This window comes from Maniola jurtina, chromosome 17 (genome assembly GCF_905333055.1).
Source record: "Maniola jurtina chromosome 17, ilManJurt1.1, whole genome shotgun sequence".
Lineage (NCBI taxonomy): Eukaryota > Metazoa > Arthropoda > Insecta > Lepidoptera > Nymphalidae > Maniola > Maniola jurtina.
The window spans coordinates 7,506,632-7,531,995 of record NC_060045.1 but is presented as its reverse complement, the minus strand read 5'-3'; the positions used below and the strand labels follow the sequence as shown (position 1 = coordinate 7,531,995).

Here is a 25,364-nt window from a genome sequence, read left to right as displayed (position 1 = left end):
TTTTGGATTTCGGCGTCAATCTTGACTGATTTTAAATTATTCGATTAATTTACCACCTGGCGCGCCTTACGATAATTTTTTTTCTGTATGAATAATAATTTAAATTAAATTATCAATGTAAATAAATAAACCATTATTTTATTTTTTAAGTATAATATCTACCTAGTAACTTTATCAATCTTTATTAAGGAGTGTTTACTTGACTCCCCATTATGATTGAGTTTGTTTGCAAAAACCACAATTTAACCTATATGCCTGCACCTTCAACATATTAATTGCGAGTACCTTCTTATCACGTTTTCCTGGTGCCAATGATATCAGCACTTCAGTACCTAGGTACAGCGTTGCCAGTTTTCATGAACATTTTCCTCTGTCAATTCCGATTGGGCGGACGCATTATTTTCAACAATTGCGAATAACAAACCGGTTGTTTTTTTTTAAATTAAAATGCGCGTTAGTGGTTTAAATTAAATTAAATAGTGGCTTCATAAGTTGGTTTTTTGTACAAATTGTAGTGATTTCTGTATTAACTATGTTGCAATCACGGAGGAGGGGCTCGTTCAACGCCTTGGTCATAGAGATTATGCAGAAACGGCGCAACTCAAGTACGCCGATAGGCTCTCCGCTGAAAAAGGATTCACCGAATGACTCGGTAACGTAACTTAAACTTCTTAAAGTAACTTGACGGTAAAAAAAATCCACCATTTGATTAATAGATTAATATAATAATAATACTCATTTTAATTTAAAAAAAATTTGGTCTATTTTATATTTTGTTATGGTGTTACGCTTGTATTTTAACTTTTAAGGGCTTTAACGTTCATACCTAAAACTAAAAGTTTTAGTACGAGTAAGTAAGTATTAGGTATTGTAGAAACTTTTACGTTTTCTAGGCAGGTGTGCTCTATCTTAGGCTACATCATTAGGCTATAGTTTGGTGTGATTGCAGTCAAACACAAGCCTATATTATATTCACAATAAAAAATTCACTAATCTGCGTCTAAAATTAAAAATATTATCTTATTTTATCAATTATCCTGTTACATATTTGCATTTGCACTACCTAAGTAGATTTTTGATCTTAATTCGATCAATTGAAATCCAAGAACTTTGAAAAAGTGAAGAACTTTAAAAAAATTACGATTAATATTAGTTGAAATTGATTCGCTGTCCACGTTAGGCTGGTCCAGATTTTATGATACCGATACGTTCCATGTCCCGATACTCATGAAGTGGTCGATATAAATTGTAAACATTTGCGTTGAACAAACTGATGTTCTGATGGCCTTGAATCCCAGCCAATCTTATCAATGACTGATTGTGGACCGATTTTCGCTATAAAAGCACTCCGTGTTTCAAAATGTGTATAAATAATATCGCATTTAAGGTCAATACCACGCGGTGGCCATGATTTGGAGAACATAAATTATTATATTATGATAATCAACGTCTTCTGTAATTTATTTGATTTAAATATGCTACTTAAATCATTTAATTTTTTATTATTATGAACGTGAAAGTGTTTATCATTGACAAAATATTACGGCAAGTACTTGAAGAAGGAAGTTGTCATTATTAATGGTTCGAAAGGAAAGTGAATGAACTGTTACTTACATCACTAACACATTTCATTGAGGTAGGTGATAGTATGCAATTTATATAGATTATAGATAGATAGAGATATTTGTAAAACACTTGCAAGCTTGAATAATAATAATAGATATGTATGATTGAACTGATCTATACTTAAAAGCTTGTATCAATACTGTGCTGATTAAGAAACATTTAACCGAGTCAAACAGCAAGTCGGTGACTTTAGAGTAGTAATTATTCCTCAATTTTTCGTCTCAGATATGAGTAGTAATCCAGACTCGAACCCGAAATCTTTGACTTGCATAACTGACATTGGCAGCTTGTATTATCATCTTGCTGTCGTCTAAGTTTAAATCTGTTTTCAAAGTTCACTGAAGTTTTGCAGGAGATTATGAATTGTTTTATTAAATTTTATAGAGTAAATATCCCCAGGAAATGAGCTCATATAATAATATTTATGCTACCTTCATATACCGAGACTGTTAACTGTTTATTTCATAATTTTGTAATGCGTCAATATATTACAAATAGAATTGTTGGCACCAACAACCATTGTTCTTGTCCTTCATACGAGTATATACATTTTTTGCGAGCTTTTTTGGCAAATTACGGGGTTATTTCGGGATACAAACTGTGCATACCTCTGTAAAATATAGTAGTCTGTCCACTTTATGGTAATAAAGATGGCCAGCCTACTATAATGGCCTGTTTTTGCTCTATAAACGCTGTATAGTAAAATTTTCGCGGGCGTTCTTGTCACATGGCGTGCACAAATGTTTGGCATCATGTTACTATCACTACGCGTGTTGCTGTAGGGTTGTCACTTGTAACATTTTGTTGAAGACTGGCTGATGCTACTGACTTTGTCCGCGTGGATTTAGGATTTCTTGATATCTATAGGATTGATATAGGAAAAATCTTCTTGGAATTGCTCATAAGTCAATACCTTATCTTAGTAGGAGTCTTTACGTTATTATAGGAGTGAACTTGAGCCGTATGTTAATAATTCAGTCAGTCAGTTAGTTTCGTCTTTCATAAATATGTTTAAAAATATATAAATCAGTCGAGAATGCAGCGTTTTATGTATATGTATTTCAAAAATGAATGTGCTAGTAACTCCCCCAATAGAAAATAAATGAATGAAATAGGCACTGTTGTTGTATACCACAAAAAATCTATACAGAGAAAATCAAAGAAAAGCACTGAAGTTAAGTTAAGAAAATGAATTTCATATAACTTGGGTATTGTTGTTCGGTATAAACAATGTTCATCGTTTTTACGTTTGGTGGAAGAGTAACTTCTTACTTAATAAAGAGGATACATTGTTTTTTTCATTTTTACATAGATTCTTAATATTTATTTTTATTTCAAGATGAATAACACTATATTATGTATGCATAGATCAAATGGAACCGAGTTTGTAATAAATTTACATAGTAATATTCGTTATAAGAAAACTAGAACAAAAGAAAATAGGAAAATTAACATGTGGCATCCTTAAGCACCGGATATAGTCACTCCTGCGAAGAACCAGTTTCTGTTCCGCGCTGCTTATCGCCACCTAAATACATTTTAAACACTCCTAAGCTAAGAAATATGACTTGAATACTATGCCGTCTAAGGAATGAAGAGCAGTCAAGTTTTTGATAACAAATCAAAGTTTTTCATCCAGCATAGCTGTTATGAACCATCTCAATTAAATAGGTTTTTGAATAGAATAAATCACATTCAAATCAGTCTATTCATATAATCTATCTACTGTACCTACCATACACAGATGTACATATACACAAATACACAGACACACAGACACTCTTTTTTTCAGGGGTTAAAAGCAAGGAATAGGGACGTGTGGTAAGCCTAAACACGCCACCACTACTATGCTTTGGCTTTTAATATAAGGCTTTGTTTGAGTTGTATTAAAAAAGATGCTTTGTACTAGCTCCGCTTCACTATGCACGTGTGCGTTGCGCGTTAAGGTGATCTCTGCATAGCCGCGTGACCTGTAGTGTCTATTACAGACAGTCGCGCGACGTGCAGTTCTTGTATGGGCATTCAGTGTGAACTGCACAAGGACTGCGCAGTCGGCAGTTGCGTCGACTGCAATAAAACTGCATCACAACTGCAATTTTGCAGTTGGCTTGAAGTCCGTCTTGTAATCTGTATTGATTCTAAAAAAACGCAAATACACCGGGGCCACAAAAGCAGAACGGCTTAAAATAAACATTTACCTTATTGATGCCTTTGAAATACCTCAATCATTAATAATTATTATTCTCGTTTAGGAAAAATGCCCTAATATAAAGCAATTGACGTAATTTTAGATTTATTAATGTTCGGGTTTTTACATTGTAACTACCTAAGTTTGGCTTAATTAATTTAAATGGTTAAACCACCACAAATATAGACCTTAGGTCGTGCATAATTCATTAGTTAATAATTCTATTCAAAACATAAAATTTGTGAAATAATTTACTAAAATAACTCGAAACAATTTTAAATAGCCTTTTATAGGTTACTATTAAAGCAAGTGATATTTAATTGGTTAAAACGCACATAACTCCGAAGAAATGCGTGCCCGGAATCAAATCCCCTTCTCCCGAAAAGAAGGCCGACGTCCTAACTACTAGGCCATCACCGCTCAGTTAACGTTAATAGTAATTTAAAGTAAAAACTACTTTGTTTTCAAACTTTGTTGTAAACGTGTTTGTCTACACTGTTACCGAAACTCAGGTCTAGGCATTTATGAAAACCTACATTACAAGTTAAAGAAGAAATTCAGGTTTGGATGTGTTACAAGGCCCGACCTTGTCGCTATTTAGTGAGGTTTCGTATCTAATCCACAGCGAGCTATGTGCTTATGAACATCGCTAACAACAGAGATGGGCGTTATTGCTACTTTTTTTAAATCATTTTCGTTTAGTAAAATTATTATTTTTCTCCACAGTAATTTCACAGGTGATTATTAAAATTAACTAGGAATTATGATCAAGATCTGATATTTGAAAAGCGCTGATATTTCACATGGTTTTTCACGGAAAGTGTCACATACTTATTGTAAGTGCGAAAATTCGCTTTTATGAGCCGTTTTATGAGTGTGTATGATCCTGAATCGACGATATGTCAAATATTAGGCTATAGTGACGTGAAACCATAGAAAAATGTGGCTACACTAGAGGATGCCCGGGACTTCGTCTGCGTTGATTTAGGTTTTTAAAGATCCCGTGGGAACTGTTTGATTTTCCGGGATAAAATGTCTTTGTCAATTACAGGGACGCAAGCTACCTCGGCACCAAACATACCAATCGGTTGAGCGGATGGGTCTTTAGGAATCTCGTGGGAACTCTTTGATTTTCCGGGATAAAATGTAGCCTATGTCCGTCCCGCGGGATATAAGCTAACCCTGCACTTTTCGGTTAAACTGTTGGACCGTGAAAAGGTAGCAGACAGACAGACACACTTTCGCATTTATAATATTAGTAATATACTAATTTAGTATGGATAAAAGCTACCTGCGTCAAATGCTAAATTGAAGCCACGACGTTTTGTTAGAAGTTCTCTTACTGTCGTGAACTGTGCTATAGGGTAAAAATAATTTTAGGAAGCATGCATGGAGCACGCACACTATATTGTTTGCCCACTCGTCGTCATGGCGGCAGTTGGCAGACTGGCAGGTGTCGAAAACAGCTGTCATGCCATTTGTGAGCAACAATAGATCAAAATGAGATCAAAATGTATTAGACCATACGCGGAATAAAGGTTTGGAAACGTATTGTTTGTTCTAAGTAAGATAGGAACAGAGATCTTGCTCGCCTATCTTGCTCTTGCAAAAACTATTTAGCTATTACGGCTTTGAAAATTTTGGTCTACCTAGCAGTCCGCCATTTTACTTTTTTCCCAAAAACAGCGGTCACGCATTAAACCTGTGTTAATCAATAGCTAGTATCAATACAAACAAGTATTGTATGAAACAAAATATTCCAAAGTGTCACGTTTCTGAGATATAGGCTATCAAATTTGTACTGGTGAAGTCATCAGTACAACAGTCTTGCCACCAGTACAACTTTGATAGTTTATATCTGTTATGTCAAAAGTATGGTTCACCTTTATCGTAAAACGCACGTAACTCCGAAAAGTTAGAGGTATTATGTTATCATTTTGCGAAAGTAAAGCTTTAAATAAATAAACAAAGAAGTTCAATACAATTGTGTTAATTAAAATTGAAACATAGGTAGGTGTTAAAACATGTAGCTAAATAAATATTTAATGGTAACCGCAATTCTATAATTAGGTAGGTGTTTCCATCTTTTCGTTGTTAAATGTGACAGGAAAATGATATTTGTATTTGTGTATTAATTAAACCGTTGGTACAATTTGAGATACTTTAGAGAGCAATTTGTTGGTCCATCCCATGAATAACCCCATGTTGGTAGTCTAGTGAGAATACTGCTGATGGGAGTTGATTCCATAGTTGTCTTACATGAAATAAATAAATTCATTTAATTTCATTTGATTCTTACCTACTTGAGAATTATCAAATTGTTTTATTATGATGAAAGGTTTCAAAAATACGTTTCTAACTCCCATTTTTAACTATTTGCTAAGTTTACATCTAAATTTACGTTCATAAAATTTATTACTTACCTTAGAAAACATCTATTACCTCGTTATAAGGTTGAAACGACGTAAATATGGTGTCCAAAATATCATAATCGGCACGCGATCGCTTTAACGTATTTATGTTGTGGTCGAAAATTGGAACCAGAATTTTATTATTGACTAGCGAGCCGCCCTGGCTTCGCACGGGTAGCTTATAACAATCTCTATTTTTTTAAATAAAGTATAGTCTATGTCAGTAAGGAATAATGTAGCTATCTACTGGTGGGAGAATTTTTAAAATCGGTTCAGTAGTTCTAGACTAGAGATTACCCCCTACAAACAAACTCACAAACTTTACTTCTTTATAATAATAATTAATTAGAATAGATAGTGGACCAGCACCGGCCTTGCTAAAATGGAATACTTTCTAGCTTAGTAGGGGCACAGAATAAAGAGAGATACAGAACTCAGAAGTCAAACGCCTTTGATCTCGTGGTAAATTACCACCACGACGACCCATCAACATAGGGCCCTATCTACCTAGGCCAGTTCGGGTCGTTCCTTTGTACCGCACTTACCGCACGATTTTGTCGAAAGTATGATAGTATATTTATTACATACGTAATAAATTCTTCATACTAATATAATAAAGGCGAAAGTTTGTGTGTATGTATGCGTGTATGTTTGTTACTCTTTCACGCAAAAACTACCTACTGGACCGATTTGGCTGAAATTTGGAATGGAAGTACTTATATTGTACCCTGGATTAGCATATAGGAATCTTTTTATCCAGGAAAATGAAAGAGTTCCCACGGGATTTTTAAAAACTTACATCCACGCGAACGAAAAGTAAACTTACACGTGTAATCACGGCCTAACAATAAATACTCTATCTTGAATTGATGTTCATTCAAACTTCATAAAGATTTCTCTACTAATTATATACAACCGTTGAATGATTCCCATAGCGTGCCCCGTAATTACTATATGAGATTTCTTGAACTTATTGTAGGCCGATTTATGTGAGAAAATACTCCAAGAATGGTCACATCAGTCTTTACTCTATAGAAATCGTACTTATCATGTATTGTGAGTACATATCTTTGTGAGAGTCGATATATCGTTTCATCATCGTCATCATGATCAACCCATCGCCGGCTCACTACAGAGCACGAACCATACCACCATACCATACCATACCATAGTCAACCACGCTGGCCAAGCGCGGATTGGCAGACTTCACACACCTTTGAGAATATTACGGAGAACTCTCAGGTGGACAGATTTCCTCTCGATTTGATATACCTATTACTAAAACATTAAGTATAATATAAAACAATGTAATGAATGATATTTAATTGAACGATGTATAATATTTTATATTTTTATTGTATACTTATAAACATATAAAAACTTGACAAATAATAAGTTTATCAGACTAGTAGAGTAATTTTTTTTTGTTAATTAAATAATTATCCTAAGTGTAACATGCTGAAGAAAGTAAAATGGAAAAAGCATGCATTAAACTTACAGATATAAATCAGAAATATAGCAAAATAGAATAATCAATTTTGGTATTTATTTTATGGTTTCTGACTATAAAAATCTAGGAAAATAACACAAACAGAAACATTGGTGTACTTATATTTAATTTTTATCAAGAGACGGCAATAAAGAGTGATATTTCCTTTTAAATTGAAAAGTGTATTTTGAGAAAATAGAATTTCTTTAACTTTGAATTTAGTTACGTCTAGACGTTATGTAAACTGCATTTATTTCCTCGATAAGTAGCTGAATGTGCCCAGACGTGTTACTTTACATGTGATTTGGCATAAGCTGCAAGAATTATTCAACTGAAAAGATTTTCTATTCTATTCCACCGCAAGTTATTCTTATAAGAAATTTTATTATAGATATTATTTATAAAATAGCTTATATTATAATATATTTCATTCGGCCGTGTGATATAATTAATTATAGCCTATAGCACTTAGGAATAATGTAGCTATCAATCAATCAGTGAAAAAATTTTCAGAACCGCATTATTAGTTCCGAAATATCCCCTAGATAAAAAAATACAAACTTTACCACTTTAGTATGTTTATCTCTTTAGTTAATAGTTATATATTTTTGACCTTTCTTCAATTTCATTCCGATTGCTTATATGAAACTGTAGCTTATACTAATTCATGGATAATGTTTTCTTAGATCGTTATACATCGTTCGATCGTTATAAATATGAAGTGGGTATCATCACCTCAAATTAATTCAATGTATGAGATTATATAGTATTTGTATAGTAATTAGATAAGGCTAGCTTTAAGTTTCATTGTAATATTTTCAAGAAAAAAAAAACTTAAAAAATGTATGAGATTTATGGTACGATTAGGAAGGTTTATTAAGAGGAGTCTCTCCGTCTTTCGCTTCATACAAACGTAGTTCGTCTCTCATTTGCATACTAACCAATCATACTCAATGGAATTTTGTAGAAACGTTCCTGGAACTAATATCCATGCCTGTGGTTTTCCAGATTTCCGTTAAAATATTCGGTTTCAAAGTTACGCGGTCTTAAAAATTCACATACAAATCTTTGAGCCCTTGTAATTTTAAAACTACATATTTTTAGAAAAATCTAAAACACCACAGGCAACATTAGTTTCTGGAATATGTCTGCAAAATTTCATGGACTTTGGTTGCTTAGTATTCAAATGAAAGAAAATCCTAAAAAAAATCCTATTAGTTAAATATTTTCCTATTAAAAAATAAAGAATTACTTTTTTGTGTTTAGTAGTTGCAAAAAAATTCTAATACATAGGTATTTTGGAAAAAAATAAGCATTAATGACTACATTGTCTACCAAGCAGATAGGTACCTGATACGTAAAACGCACACGTGACTATAACTATAGACAAGTTTCTAAATCATTTAGATAAATATACATCTCCTGCCTCTATATATAATGGTATAGTTAATGGTTGTTAACATTAATTGCCAGAGATACGAACCGGCAAAAAATCCTTTGTTAATTGAACACTAGAGTCTAGAACGTTTCAACTTTCAATGTTTCAGCTAAGTTAATTAGTATTCATAAATCATTGAGCATTCATTACATGAATACACATCGAAAAAACTATTCAATTATGAGAATCGGACCGTTCATTCAGTCAATATGCCAATCAGAGCACTTACTAACAAGTCAGTCACTAAAAAAGTGTTTACTACTTCCATACAATTTACTTTTCCATTTGAATGATGATAGTGAGAGCTCTTGAAGGTACGTTTGCTTTGTTGTAACAAGTCGTGATTAAAAAAATTAAAAAAATCAAATCATCAGATCTTAACCAAAATATGGGACCACCTGCAAAGTATAACCCTTTTAAACAAAAAAAAAATCTAAATCGGTCCAGGCGTCTTTGAATAATCGGGGAACATACATAAAAAAAAAGGATTCCGATGAATTGAGAACCTCCTCCTTTTTTGAAGTCGGTTAAAAAACACTGCCCTGCCAAAAACCGAATTAAATTTTTCACATTTGAAAATGGCACCATTGATATTGATATATTGATTAAAAAAAATATGAATAGTGTCACTCATGAATTGAAGCCGCGAGTATCAGCTAGTAACATAACACCGACAAGTGAAGGTTACACTAACTAGAAAAGATCTGATAACTTTCAAACGGCTGAACCGATTTTCTTGGATTATAGCTAAGAACACTCTCGATCAAAAGCCACCTTTCAAACAAAAAAACTAAATTAAAATCGGTTCATTAGTTTAGGAGCTACGATGCCACAGACAGACGTCAAACTTATAACACCCCTCTTTTTGGGTTGGGGGTTAATTATACAAATTAAATAAGTAATAAATATATTTTTCTATAATCTTTTAATTCATGTTGTATTAACAGCGTCAAGTAAATATGACTGAAAGCTCTTGGACTATATTAGCGAATCGCTCTATTGGTGTCAATGAACTAAACAGAGTTGTAACTCCCATTTTGATTGCTTAAAATTATTGGTTTTAAGCAATTAAGTAATTGCTTTAACTGTTAAGGAAAACATCGTGAATAAACCTTCATGCCTGAGAGTTCTCCATAGTGTTCTCAAAGGTGTGTGAAGTTAGTTAATCCGTTCTTGCCCGGTGTGGTAGACTATAGCCAAACTTTGAGTTGCATTTATTTTGTGAATTATCCATACTTATCCATACTATCCATATCCATACTATCCATACTAATATTATAAATGCGAAAGTGTGTCTGTCTGTCTGTCTGTCTGCTACCTTTTCACGGCCCAACAGTTTAACCGATTCTGACGAAATTTGGTGCAGGGTTAGCTTATATCCCGGGGACGGACATAGGCTACTTTTTAACCCGGAAAATCAAAGAGTTCCCACGGGATTCCCAAAAACCCATTCGCTTAACCGATTTGTATGAAATTAGGTACCGACTACCGAGGTAGCTTGCGTCCCTGTAATTGACATAGGCAACTTTTTATGCCGGAAAATCAGACAGTTCCCACGGAATCCTTAAAAACATAAATCCCGGATGAAGTCGCGGGCCTCCTCTAGTAATAAATAATAATTTAACGACATCTCTATACCCAATAGAGATGTCGTTAAATTATTATCACACTAATATTATAAAGGCGAAAGTTTGTACATGTGTGTGTGTGTGTGTGTGTATGTTTGTTACTCCTTCACGCAAAAACTACTGGACGGATTGGGCTGAAATTTAGAATGGAGATAGATTATACCCTGGATTAGCACATAGGCTACTTTTTATCCCGGAAAATCAAAGAGTTCCCACGGGAATTTTAAAAAATCTACATCCACGCGAACGAAGTCGCGGGCATCAGCTAGTTTATTATAACAAACATTCTATACAAATATGATATCTATAGGAAATTACAAAGTGTAAATTTTAAGGTAAAATGTAAACATAATAAATTATGAAATGACTCACTGGTGTCTCCTTTTGTTTGAAGTTGTCTGTCCAGTTCTCGACACTATAATTTGCGGTTTAGGATTCTTAAGTCATCATTCACGGCATTTCAACCTCTATTTCCTCTTGATAGAGTCTATTTTTGATACGCTTTACCACTAAGTTACCCATTATTAATTATGTGGGATTTTACTAGCTTTATATTAAGCTAAGTAAAATAGGTTCAATTTTGGATCTCATTTCCTTCTTGACCTAAATGTAAGAAGATATAGTACAGTGCACACTTCAAATTCAAGTTTTTACTAAATAATTACATTTGTATCATTACAGCCTTATTATAATTTATCCTCATCCTAATAAGATAGATAGATAGATAGATAGAACACTTTATTGCACACAAAAACACATGTAAAGGAACACAACACAGAAAGAAGAAAACAGAAAAAACAATTGTGTGCAAAGGCGGCCTTATTGCTTGGAGCAATCTCTACCAGGCAACCTTTACTGAAAGGAGAAGCTAGTGTTGGAGAGTACCAAGTCGCAAGGATTTTTTTTTAAAAGATTTATAATATATACCTATATTTAATATTATATTAATAAACATAATAAATGTTCTATTATAAATGTGAAAATTTGGATGTTTAGACGTTTTTTTACTTCTTCACGGCAGAAAGACTGAACTGATTTGGATGAAATGTAAAATGGAGATAGCTTATACTCCGAATTAACACATATGCTATACTTTTATCTTGGAAAATAAAGAGATCCGGTAGTATTTTTAAAAACATAAGAGAGCTTCCTCGCCCCAAAACGATAAAAGACCTATGCCCAACAGTGGACTGTGGAAGTCCTTCGGCTAAAGAGACGTTGCAGTCCGCAGACTGACTAGAAAGGCGCTACTTATAGCATTCTTTGCCAGTAGGTATGTTAAGTCAAAGGCCGTAAGTCGTGTAGCACCTTAATGACCATATTCGTATGGCAAGGTTATGCACATTCGTTAGGTGTGTGTGGCGTATTTATAGAAAAAGATTATGAGTGCGACAGGTTTTTAATGCAATAGTTTGGCGGAATTGCTACTCGAATTCTGAGGCCGACCGTACGTTCAAAAAGAGCTACATAATGAAGACGACGCGGTTGCGTACCTACCTACTCTTTACCTACTTCACATTACATGACGTCACTAAACAGCTTAAGGCGAAGTTTGTCTAGTCAAAGCATCAAAGCCTGGGACAGTTAATAAATTCGTACAAACCAGGTACACGGTCTACCTGGCCGCTGACTCACGCATATCTTTTTGCATCAATGCCAGCACAGTTCATTGCCGAAATAGATGTCTTATTGCCTTTTAATAAAGTCCTAATTTCATTAACGAATTACGAAAACGTGAAATCATAATCAAGCCGACGACGTACTCGTAATATACTTGCTGTATGAATAAATCAGAAGCGTTGCGAGAATAGTACAAGCAGGGTTGACAACCCTTGCTGTATTACACCCTAAAATTCATTACTGTGATATTTTTAACCCCCGACCCAAAAAGAGGGGTGTTATAAGTTTGACGTGTGTATCTGTGTATCTGTGTGTCTGTGTATCTGTGTATCTGTCTGTGGCACCGTAGCGCCTAAACTAATGAACCGATTTTAATTTAGTTTTTTTTTGTTTGAAAGGTGGCTTGATCGAGAGTGTTCTTAGCTATAATCCGAGAAAATCGGTTCAGCCGTTTGAAAGTTATCAGCTCTTTTCTAGTTACTGTAACCTTCACTTGTCGGGGGTGTTATAAATTTTTAATTTACACATGTCTTGTGTGGCTATAGGCAAGAAATTAGTTTTTAGTATTTGCGGAAGAAATGAAATTAGTTGCTTCTTCCAGTATTGAAGGCCAGTATTCACTTTAAACCAATGGCATGCCTACATGTAATATTTCCATCAACATTCAACATGTAAATAACAAATGTTGTTTTTTTAATTTTCCAGGAACAGCGTCAATGCATACCTTGATTTTTAGGGTCCCGTGCCCGAAGGGTGCCAACGGAACCCTATTACTAAGCCTCCGCTGTCCGTCCGTCCGTCCGTCTATCTGTCTGACAGCTGGCTGTATCTCGTGAACCGTAAGAGGTAGAGAGTTGAAGTCTTCACAAAATGAGTATTTCTATTGTTACAAATAATAAGAATTTCAAAATGGCTGCTATGAAAATTAAGACAAAATTAAGTGTTATTTTTTGTACGACGGAACCCTTCGTGAGCGAGTCTGATTCGTACTTGACCGATTTTTAATGTTTGATCTTGAATACTTCCACAGTTCCCTGTAGTGTTGCCGGATTTGTATCAATCTAAATAAAACCACCATTTGTGTTACAATAAATCGCTTTTATTTCAAAAGTTCAGACATCGGGTTTTATCTGAAGTAATAGATTTTATACCTCGCGTATAAACAAACAGTTGCATTGAAATGTATTACGTGAATCTCGCTCTCGGATTTGTATCTGAATTTATTTTTAGACGCCTGTTGTGGCCATGTTAAGCTTAATATCACCGTGATATATTGGAACAAGTATTAAAGAGAAGTGATTTAATATTATACTGATATGAAAGTATTTCAACTCAGTAAAAGTCATTTATAATCGTAAAAGAGAATGTTTGCAAGACCTGCAATCATTATTTAAATCGAATTACGATTCGAGGATTTAATGACCGAATAGTAATTATTTATTTTTATTTCACTTTATGGACTACAAATGAATTAAAGGAATTTATTGCAGGGTTAGAAAATCTTTTGTTACATATAAAAGCTTATTCTACAACGATTAAATAAACAGTTTCGTCGTAATTTGCTTAGTAAATCTGTGCCCGAATTTATTTCTGTATTTACAGCTTGCGGGGCAGTAGTTAGGCGTATTAGCCTCATGATATATTGGGGCAAGTGTGGAACCACGACTGATTTAGCATTGCGCTAATTTGCCAGTACTTTGAGCAATTGCCCATGCGCTGACAATCTTGCCGCTGTACATAATGATAAAGATGATAATCCTTGGCCGGATTTACATCTGATAACGTAAGTAAACTCAAAGGTTTGGCAGAGTTTTCATGTTTCAGTGTGTCAGAGAAGTTTCCGTAGTGCTCTCCATACAAACGTAGTTTGGTTCTCATTTGAATATTAACCAATAAACTTGAGTTTGATTGGTTCTCATTTGAATAAGAATATCACACTTGAGCTTGATTGGTTGATATTACAATAGATAGTTCTAAAGGCCGATTCACACCAATTGCGTATGCAGCACGTACACGTGACACGTGCGTAGTGACGCGCGTGAATCCATAGACATGACAGCACGCATTACGTCTAAGCGAACGTTCACGTCACGCAAGCGGTATGCCATATCTCATACAGTTCCATACATTACAACGTCATGGTACACGCTACGTCTACGCTTACGTGCTGCATACGCGTTTGGTGTGTCCCAGCTTTAATAGTTTTATAGTCACGTTTTAGAAACTAGAATCTGTGTAGGTCTGTGGTTTGTTAGATTTCTGTAAAAATATCTAGTTTTAAAGATACAGGGGCTTAATTTGTATGTAAATCCTGGTGCCCGTGTAACTTTCCTAGAACACAATACGACTAAATACAAAAAGTTTCAAAAAACTTTCTCCATCTAAATACCTACTTAAGAGGTTCAAAAATCTAAACTGTTCATCCATTATAAGGTCCACGAATGAAATAGCAAATACCATCGATTACAAAACAATCATGGCAAACATTCAGAATGTTAGCTCAACTGTAACAGTGTGGTTTGACCTTCACAACCGGTGTACACAATACACATTACTCAATTGCTAAAATCCAACACCTTGGATTTCAACGTCCGATTTGAACCCGTATTTACGATTAACGACGACAGTAGGTACGTACCTACTTCTAAAACAATAGGTAAGTAGGTATTCGATCTGTGAGGTATACCTACAAAGTTAATATCACAGAGGAGTGAACTGGTTAATAATACAGATCCCAAGTTAAAAATAAGAACTATATTTTTCTTCTGGTAGTGACAAAAAACAGCAATAGTTTTATTAATTAAAGATGAACATTAATGTAAGTCAGTAGTAATTTTATTAACCCCTGACCCAAAAGAGGGGTGTTATAAGTTTAACGTGTGTATCTGTGTATCTGTCTGTGGAATCGTAGTAGCGCCTAAACTAATGAACTGATTTTAATTTAGTTTTTTTTTATTTGAAGGGTGGCTTGATCGAGAGTGTTCTTAGCTATAATCCGAGAAAATCGGTTCAGCCGTTTGAAAGTTATCAGCTCTTTTCTAGTTACTGTAACCTTCACTTGTCGGGGGGTGTTAGAAATTTTTAATTTACACTTGTTGTAGACACTAGATAATGAAATTATTAAATGTCCATGTGCTAGCAGAGATAGCAAAAGTTTTGAAGTTCAAAATTTAAGAAAAACTTCTTGTAACATTGGAATCGTAAACATTGAAATACATAGGTATTTAGTTTCTATATATTGAGCTATATATGTAGTTTCTTTTTCATCATGATCATCTCAACTCATCGTCGGTCCACTACTGCGGACGGTTCTCCTCTCAGAATGAAAAAGCCAAACTTTACCTCGCTGGCCAAGTGCGTATTGGCTTTACTACTTTGAATACCAAATATTATATACTAGGTATTAGCCCCAAAAACAATTCTTTATTCTTGTTCTTTGGTTTAACCTTAATAAATGGGGCATATATCCAATAAATTGCCAAAAATATTAGCTGTGATTTAAAATAAGATACGGTCCATTAATAATTTTAATGTTTCCTTATTTTTATGTTATAGGTAGTTCATTAGTCCATTAAACTGTGTTGCTATGCGCCATAAATCTATGTCATTAATAGATAATCAGGACTTGGCTGTTTTTCGAGCGATAGTTTACCATGTTTTCCTGTTGGGCAACGGAGATTAGGCGCATATGGTGTTTGTTCATCAGAATTGGGTCAATCAGGGTAACGATAGTTTGAAATAAGTTTTGGGTTTTCTTTGTTAAATATAGAGCCCATTTAGAACTGACTTTCTCTATTAAATACATACAGGGTGTAACCAGAACGCTCGCTATAAAGTAAACACAATCCAATGCCAATAAATAATCTTAATAAATGAATTGCTATATTTTATAGTTTCAGTGATTAAGTATTTTTGAAACCAGCGATGTATGTATAGCGTGCAAAATTCGAGTAAATGCCCCACCTACGACGCGGCATTGACTCCAAGATGCCTAGTTACGCAACGTTCGTTGACCTCTAGCGTCAATCAGATGTTTTATTTGCATTTTTTTTTGTTTTTTGAACTTTTAAAAAATACGGGATGTTCTTTGTGGTATCTCAACAGTAATCGTCAATACTGTCACCGGTCACCGTTTTTGCTAGCGTTCTGGTTACACCCTGTATTAGATACCAATAATAGTCTTCATTCTCTTCGCCATCTAAAAGGCTAGTTTCGGCAATAACGTATTGTATCAACATGTGTTATATTAAATTGCCTTTGGCCGTCGCTTCGGTTAAAACTCTTTCCCAACTTGTACTTCTATAAAAGCAGTTTCGTAGACACTTTTAGCAGTTGTCGAAACTTTCGGGTTTCCTCGACAGAATCCTGGTAAACTTCTCAAGTGGGTCACGACTGGAACTACATGGTTTTATTTATAGTTTTGGTCGTCGATCGATCCCTTCTGGATGCACTTTCCGAAAATACGACATGCATTCCAGATTTCTTCGGCGCGGAAATCGTTTTAATCAAACAAGTTTGTTCTCTTTTCGATTCCGTATTTTCTTTCTTTTCGGTTTGGAATAGAAGCAAGATATAAACAAATTAGTGGGTCATAAAATTATCAGTTAAAATAATATCTTGTCGTCGGCAGTGTTGTAAGAGTGTAAGAGTGTATAAAAGTTAAAGTGTAAAAATTTAACAAAAAGTTTTTACTGGTTTACTTTCTATTTTTATACAAGTTAGCCCTTGACTGCAATCTCACCTGGTGGTAAGTGATGATGCAGTCTAAGATGGGAGTGGATTAACCTGGAAGGGGTATGGCAGTTTTCATTAAACCCATATCCCTTTGGCTTCTAAACGGCATCGCTTTGTCGATAGGGTAATAACTAGCCCCGGCCGAAGCCCCCCACCAGATAAAGTACTGTTACTACTGCACTGCTGCTATACATTTAACTTTAGTTATATTTTGATACGATTAACTTCAAAATATAAAATGGAAACTCAATAGTACCTAATCGTCGTCTAAGATCATAAATCCAGCCTTCGTTGGATCGAGTAAAAGTCACTTTACAAAACGCTACCCGAAGTAACATTATGTAGAGAAATCTACTTTCCTTCCATAAAAAAGAAACTTTCGAATGCACCTGTACTGTCTGTACCTATTGTTTTGCATTATGCAAGAACTGATCTTGATCATCTTAACAGGGCTCTCTCCGTCACTCGTTTCATACAATCGTAGTTCCAATTTCATTTGAATATTTAGCAACCAAAGTCCATGAAATTTTGCAGACATATTCTAGAAACTAATATCTATGTCTGTGGTTTTCCAGATTTCTGTTAAAATATTCGGTTTCAAAGTTACGCGGTCTTAAAAATTTTCATACAATTCTTTGAGCCCCTGTAATTTTAAAACTACATATTTTTAGAAAAATCTAAAACACCACAGACACAGATATTAGTTTCTAGAATATGTCTGCATTTCATGGACATTGGTTGCTTAATATTCAAATGAAATTGGAACTACGATTGTATGAAACGAGTGACGGAGAGAGCCCTGTTAAATGACACGACGTTAGTACATCATTCAGACTTATGAAAGTGTGCAGTCATAAATATAATTTAACAATTACTTTATCTAAAACGTAATTACCGACTGTTAATGCGTTTTAAATTGATGTCCCAATTTTGATGCATAACGCTGTAGGTATATGCATATTATAGTTTTGTACCTTTTTTGAGATATATTTTGACTGGATACTTTCTCTTCTCTCATTGGGAAGAGGTAGTAGAGTGACTATCTAGTCCATCTAGACAGCACAATGCACATACTTGCTCATCCCAAAATTTCTAGGACAGACAGACAGACAAACATGACGAATCCATAAGGGTTCCGTTTTTTGCCATTTGGCTACGGAACCCTAAGAAAACCAACAATCACTCTCGCATAGTAGGACAAGAAAAGTCGAATTTCGCACCAACGCGGTTTCTATATTCCAAGAACTTGGAACTAAACAACGTCATTCGGCAAAGTGGGTGCCAGAGGGCAAGGAACTAGGAAGGTCGCCTATACGATTAACCTACCAAATAAAGTCCGCTGTGGATGGTCCCTTTCACGACTGTAGTCTGTACCTACCAGACTATCTATCAGCAGGGAGTGTGGCGAATGCTCGTGAGGCGCACATCTGCCGCCAAAACTCCCACTTCTTGATGATCACGGCCACTCTGCCAAGAGGGCTACGACGAAGAGGCAGAGAAAAAAAAAAGAAGTCGACTTAGAACTTTCCCGAGTTTGTCTTAAATTCAGTACTTACCTTCCAATTGTGAATTCTAAGGTCTTTGGCCTAAAATAATCGTAAAATAGTATCTACCAACATGTCACACGATCTGCTTTCGATCAAGCGTTTCATGCATATGCAACAACATTTCGCAATGAGATTGATTCGGATGTATCTGTTACAGATACAGATACTGAATCGGAATGTCCTATTGAAATACCAGTGCGTAATGAAATGCGATCATATTTGTAAAGTTAGTAAGCTTTTTTGGGTTCCGTATGTATAGAAAAGAACTAAGATGCTACAAGAACCCTCTTGTCACTTCACCTCAAGTCACTTCGTTATCTGCCTGCCTGTCTGTGGCATTTATAATATTAGTATGGATTCCAATACTAAACTATTACGAACTTATTTGTAGAAATTAAAAAAAAATATTTCTAATATTTCTATTTAACTCCCGACCCAAAAAGAAGGGTGTTATAAGTTTGACGTGTATATCTGTGTATCTGTATGTGGCATCGAAGCTCCTAAACTTATGAACCGATTTTAATTTAGTGTTTTTTGTTTGATAGGTGGCTTGATCGAGAGTGTTCTTAGCTATAATTCAAGAAAATCGGTTTAGCCGTTTGAAAGTTATCCCCTCTTTTCTAGTTACTGTAACCTTCACTTGTCGGGGGTGTTATAAATTTTTAATTTACACTTGTATACTGAAAACACCTTAAGTTTAGATACGTCTTGATCTGTTTTCTAATTCTAACTTAGATATACCGATCTAGTGTCTGTCTCGGTACCTACTCCATGTCAGGGCGCGTCGAAGGTTCAACCCACGCGTCTCGCACAGAATTTAGATTGTACTCCTATTACCATCCCAAGTTATATTGGAGTTAAGAAATAGTTAGACATTTTGAAATTCTAACATATTGTGCCCCACTCATTTGTTGTGTTCAGTGAGCAATTAAACTTAACACTACAAGCTAAATTAGAAATAGTGAGATAAATGGGTAGTTGTTTCGGATTGCGCTTAAATGAAATTTCTTTCTTAGGTATACCACATACCTAAACTACTTATATGATATGCCTCGGTTTTGCACGGGTGGCCTCATGTCTTCATCATCATCAACTCATCGACGGTCACTACTGAGCACAGGTCTGCCCTCAGAATGAGAATTTAACCACTTTTTCCCTTTAGCAAGTGATATTTAATTTCATAAAATGCACATAACTCGGAAAAGTTAGAGGGCATACCGGGATCGAATCCTGGACCACCCAAACACCGAAGCCTTAACTACTAAGCTACCACCACACAAGTGGCCTTATGCATTATCTAAATATAAAAAAAAAGCTGACTGACTGACTGACTAACTGACTGATCTATCAACGGACAACTCAAACTACTCTTTTTTTTTTTTATTCACTACTAGCCGATGCCCGCGACTTCGCCCGCGTGGATTTAGGTTTTTTGAAATCCCGTGGGAACTCTTTGATTTTCCGGGATAAAAAGTAGCCTATGTGCTAATCCAGGATATTATCTATCTCCATTCCAAATTTCAGCCCAATCCGTCCAGTAGTTTTTGCGTGAAGGAGTAACAAACATACACACACACACACACACACACACACACACACACACACACACACACACATACAAACTTTCGCCTTTATAATATTAGTGTGATAGGTAAGCGCTTGACCACAATCACACCTGATGGAAAGTGATGATGTGGTCTAAGATGGGACGCGTTTACCTAGAAGGTGCCTATTCACTCTTGTTTTAAAGATACCCGGATTGTAATTGGTAGGAGACAAATTTGGCTTTATAGTAGGTAGTTATCTAATCTAAGTTATGCTCAGATTTTATTCCAATTCTGTGCCTCGGACTATCTGAAAATCTGTCTAATTCATTGCGCCAATGTCTCCTCTGCCTGCATCGCTGGCGCTGATGTTTTGGAGGGTCGGAAATAAGCAAACTCATTATACAGGATGTTATTTTGACAGCAATCAGTGAGGCGAAAACTTATTAAAAATGTTTTCACTTACTTTACGTAAAACACCCGCAAATAGTAGCTGTACTTAACAAAATACTTAATTAGAAGTGGCAGCTTTTTGTAGTTATATCATGTAGTTACATGATAAAAGTAGATTCTGCGTGAAATATTGCTAAAACACCCACTTTCTTTGTTTCTTGTATTAATTAAAACTAAGTAAACAGTGATTTTATTCTACAGTTATTTATATAATGGCCTCAGACGAGCGTTATTTTGGGTTGGTGTAATATAATTGTTAATTATAAGTGCATATTTACCGTTAATGATAGTAATCTGTAAGTTACATTACTCAAAATTTTTGTACCAAGAATTGAGAAAAAACCTGTCAAGAGCAAATCGGATTTACAAACGAAGGATTCCGTACCATCGTAAAAGAAATAACACTTTTATGGAATTTTTATTATTTTTTGTTTTAGCCGCAATAGAAATAAATATGCGTTCTGTAAAAATTTCAACTCTCTACCTATTACGGTTCACGAGATACAGCCCTCTGACAGACAGACTCGACGGACGGACAGCGGAGGCCACTTAGAAGGGAATGGAGGCTTAATAATAGGGTCCCGCTGGCTGCCTTTCTGTACGGAACCCTAAAAATGGGTAGGTACGTAAATTTTCCCAGCGTTAGTATTGTACGTGACTCTATGCTAATTGGTCATGTTCCTTTAAATAAGTAGGTACTTGGTAGTTATGTATCAAGATTTATATGATAATAAAAATCCAAGAATTTCGTCCTAAGCATGTAGAAAATGTTAAATATACCTACCTTAATTACTATAAGGGAAAAATCCTGTTTGCCGAAAAATACCTTGCATTTAAAAACATAATGTACCTACTGAGTTAATTTAGTTACATTTGACTCGTCTTTCATAATATAATAATTGCTTGCTTCATTTATTTTTGTTTATTAGTTATATCTCAATTTCTTTTTTTTTCTTCTCCAACTTTTCTCTTCTCCTCTGACTTACATCTTCTAAATTTCATATTATAATGGATTTTAATGCATTTTTCACCATGGATTTCACATGGCGCTTACATACATAATATATGTAAATTTTTATCTAACACAGGAGCCAGCTTTTCCTGCATGTTTAGCATTGGGAGGGCGGGCGGTGCTATCGCATGCTGTATGTTGCCTGTTTCTAGGTATATACCTAATATTATTACACATTCACATTATTATATTATGTACGGAATAGGTAAGCATACCTGTGCGAAGCCGGGGAGAATCAACTAGTCATCCATATAATATACCTGAAGTTAATAACCTTAGCAGCAATCATCGCAAATAGGTATTCTGCTAAAAGGGTACAATAACCGTTTAATGAAGCTTTACAATGAAACTCTAATGTACGCTTAGTGCTCCGTAATAAAGGCGTAAAACAATATTGCAGTGTATAGCTATTAAACGGTTGAGTACTCTGAAAATACCGTCTTGCCGTTAAACTACAACGATTAAATAATGATTTGGCATAACGTATGGTTATGTGTGCCTGTGTAATAGTGAAAATGTTTGTTTTATCATTATAAAGTTCTGGTCAAACAAAACTCGTGTCGGTAGCGACGCTTGATAGCAATAGTATACCAGAACGCCCGTGTCAAATTTAACACATCACACACGTTTTTTTTTTTAAATTATATGGACTAGCGCTTGGCTGCAATCAGACCTGCTAGCAAGTGATGATCCAGCCTAAGATGGAGCGCGCTTGCCTAGAAGTTGCCTATTTACTCTTGACTTGAAGGTACCCATATTATAGGTGGAAGGGAAAACTGATGCCGGAAGGGCGTTCCATATCCTAGCGGTTCGGGTTAGAAAAAAGGACGATGCATTTCGTTGGCGGTGCGGCGCCGCTCCGTCATTCTACATAGAAATCGCTGTACCATGCCACACGATGCGTTACGACATCTTGTCTATACTAATATTATAAAGAGGAAACCTTTGTATTTTTGTATGTTTGTAATTGAATAGGCTCAAAAACTACTGGACCGATTTCAAAATTTCTTTTACCATTACTTAGAGGGATTCTTCCGAATCCGTATAGGCTATATTTTATCCCGGAAAATAGAAAAAATAAATGTCCACCCGTGCGAAGCCGGGGCGGGTCGCTAGTCTGTAATATTTGACACCTGCCAGCTGCCAGTGACCTTGAAGCCTCGATGTTTTGTTACAAGTGTCCTAAAGTATAAGCTGTGTTGTCGCGCTTTGAGTGTTTCAAACTTAATTCTGAAAATGTTTGTTTCACCAGCATTACGATCGAAACTACGAGTACATACATGCGGGCGCTGAAACGTTTGTATCCACTTTTGCAGATTGTTAGCGTTTGTGAACATGCTCGGCTAACGACAACTTGAAAAAAAAAATGTAAGAGCCCTGTCCTATAATAAACATTAAAAATATTTCGCTCTACTGAAAACTTTATAACATTTTGATTACGTTGCAGTTGTATCTATGAAGGTAGAGCATGCACTTGTTCATTCATCAACCTTTACTAATGTTAGAACTATGACATGGAGAGAGCAGTTTCGTTTATGCCCCATTAATAGTGTGATGCCTACCTAGCCTACCAAAGGAGAATTTCAAGAATGGATCTTATAAATTGTAAGATATTTATAAAGAAGTTTAAATCGCTATATTCTGAATTATTAAATCCCATCTTTAGACTACTACACAAAATTAAGCAAGACCTAGGAATGTAATTTACAGTTTATTAAATAAGTACTTACTTATATTATATTTCATTGATTTTCAATGTTACGTATTTTGTAGACAGGGACCCCAAAAATCAAGAAGTAATCTCGGAACTCAGTGAACCTCAAATATTTTCATTACAGAAAATACGCGTGGAATTCTTTTTAATCCGCAGGTTGCAATTCATTTTCAGCGAAAGGCTCGAGCGCACATCAAGCGAGCGGAAACGTTAGGTCACATGTAAAAAATTACATTAACTTACCTGTACGGTTAGATACGTTCTATTACATAGAGGCACATACGTAGTTCAAACTAAATAGTTTAAACTAAGGTACAGTTACATGACAGGCAATTCTCACGTTACTATTATGGACAAGTGTAAATTAAAAATTTATAACACCCCTGACAAGTGAAGGTTACAGTAATAACCAGAAAAGAGCTGATAACTTTTAAACGGCTGAACCGATTTTCTTGGATTATAGCTAAGAACACTCTCGATCAAGCCACCTTTCAAAAAAAAAAAAACCAAATTAAAATCTGTTCATTAGTTTAGGAGCTACGATGCCACAGACAGATACACAGATACACAGACACACAGATACACAGATACACAGATACACACGTCAAACTCATAACACCCCTCTTTTTGGGTCGGGGGTTAAAAATGGGTTATTTCAAAGTATTCATACCTAAGGTAGTACTTTGTACCGTAGATAGGTTATAGAATTAGATCAACATTAAATTAGTAATTACGCTATAACTTAGAAGAAACGAGCAATAAAACGTAGGTACGAAAGGGAACGTGAAATATTATAGGCAAGATTGTGTTCGTGATTGCACGTAGAGTATTTGGAGTAGGTACAGTTTTTTCATGTGTGGGTTTTAGTTCTAGACGGCATCTAACGCCGTCTATAATCTATCAGATGCTTGGTCAGGGTCTGATGATGGACCGAAAAGGCAGTGATTGGAAAAAATAATGAAACCTAAGCCCACCGACATTGGATTCGTTGGAAATAGGTCTCTTTTCAAAAGTTTTGGTATCTTTTTCCACAATAATTTCCATTGTGAAATGGAATAGCACTATTTTTAGGTCTGTCAGTTTATTTTAGTTTAGATATTGTGTACATTCGAATTAGTATTGTTGTATCGCGATAATTTATTGACCGTCTGTATCTTCCCGTAGACGTGAGGATACAGGTGGTTCATAAACCTTGAAATCAAATTCAGTAATCAAAAACTTAGGAAAAAGCAAAGTTTTTGATACGATTTAAATTGAAATGTCTTTCTATTTCCGCCTTTAAAATAAAACCGGTTTCATAATATTTTACGGAGGGTAAATTTTACCATTTGGAAAACCACTCGTGTGCTCCGTTCGCGAGTGACCTAAAGAAATATTATGTACATTGCATGAAATATACGAGTGCATTCATTACCACTGCGGCGCGGCGCTACAGAACGAATTCTACCGTAGCGCTATATAATTTTACAAGTTTATGCCCGCGACTTCGTCCGCGTAGACGACACAAATTTCAAACCCCTATTTTACCTTCTAGGGGTAGAATTTTTAAAAATCCTTTCTTAGCGGATCTCTACGTCATATCTACAGCCCGATCCGTTCAGTAGTTTGAGCTATGCTTTGCTGCTATGTATCACCATACCATGATAATCACCATGATTATTATGGTTATGGTGATACGTAATATGCTAATATAGATAAACTGTTACATTTTATACTTTTCCTAGGAGCATTTTGGAATTGTATAGAGTGCCTAGGAATTGCAATGCCTATGAAATGTGTGAAATGGTTAACTAATATGAGTAGGTATACTTTGCCAAATCAAGCCCGGTATTTCATGGAATGACTAGGTATTCAATATAATCACTGAATTGTATAACATTTCCGGTAACATACACCAACATTTCATACGCGGTGGGCTTATACTGTTACAGAATCTACCATATTTCTTCACTGGCAAAAA

At 35.2% G+C, this 25,364-nt stretch overlaps 1 protein-coding gene across 8 annotated transcripts in view; it reads left to right on the top strand.

Moving 5' to 3' along the window:
• The window catches only part of LOC123873606 (rap1 GTPase-activating protein 1), a 375,763-nt gene that overhangs the window by 285,825 nt on the left and 64,574 nt on the right, over positions 1-25,364 (top strand). Inside the window, exon 1 of one of the 8 annotated variants that reach the window (XM_045918519.1) lies at positions 370-652. The exons of the other annotated variants lie outside the window; for them this stretch is intronic. Within the exon in view, the coding sequence (XP_045774475.1) occupies positions 533-652 (120 nt within the window). The 5' untranslated portion in view covers positions 370-532. Of the gene's footprint in view, positions 1-369; positions 653-25,364 lie in introns of those variants that run through there. 8 annotated transcript variants of the gene reach the window in all.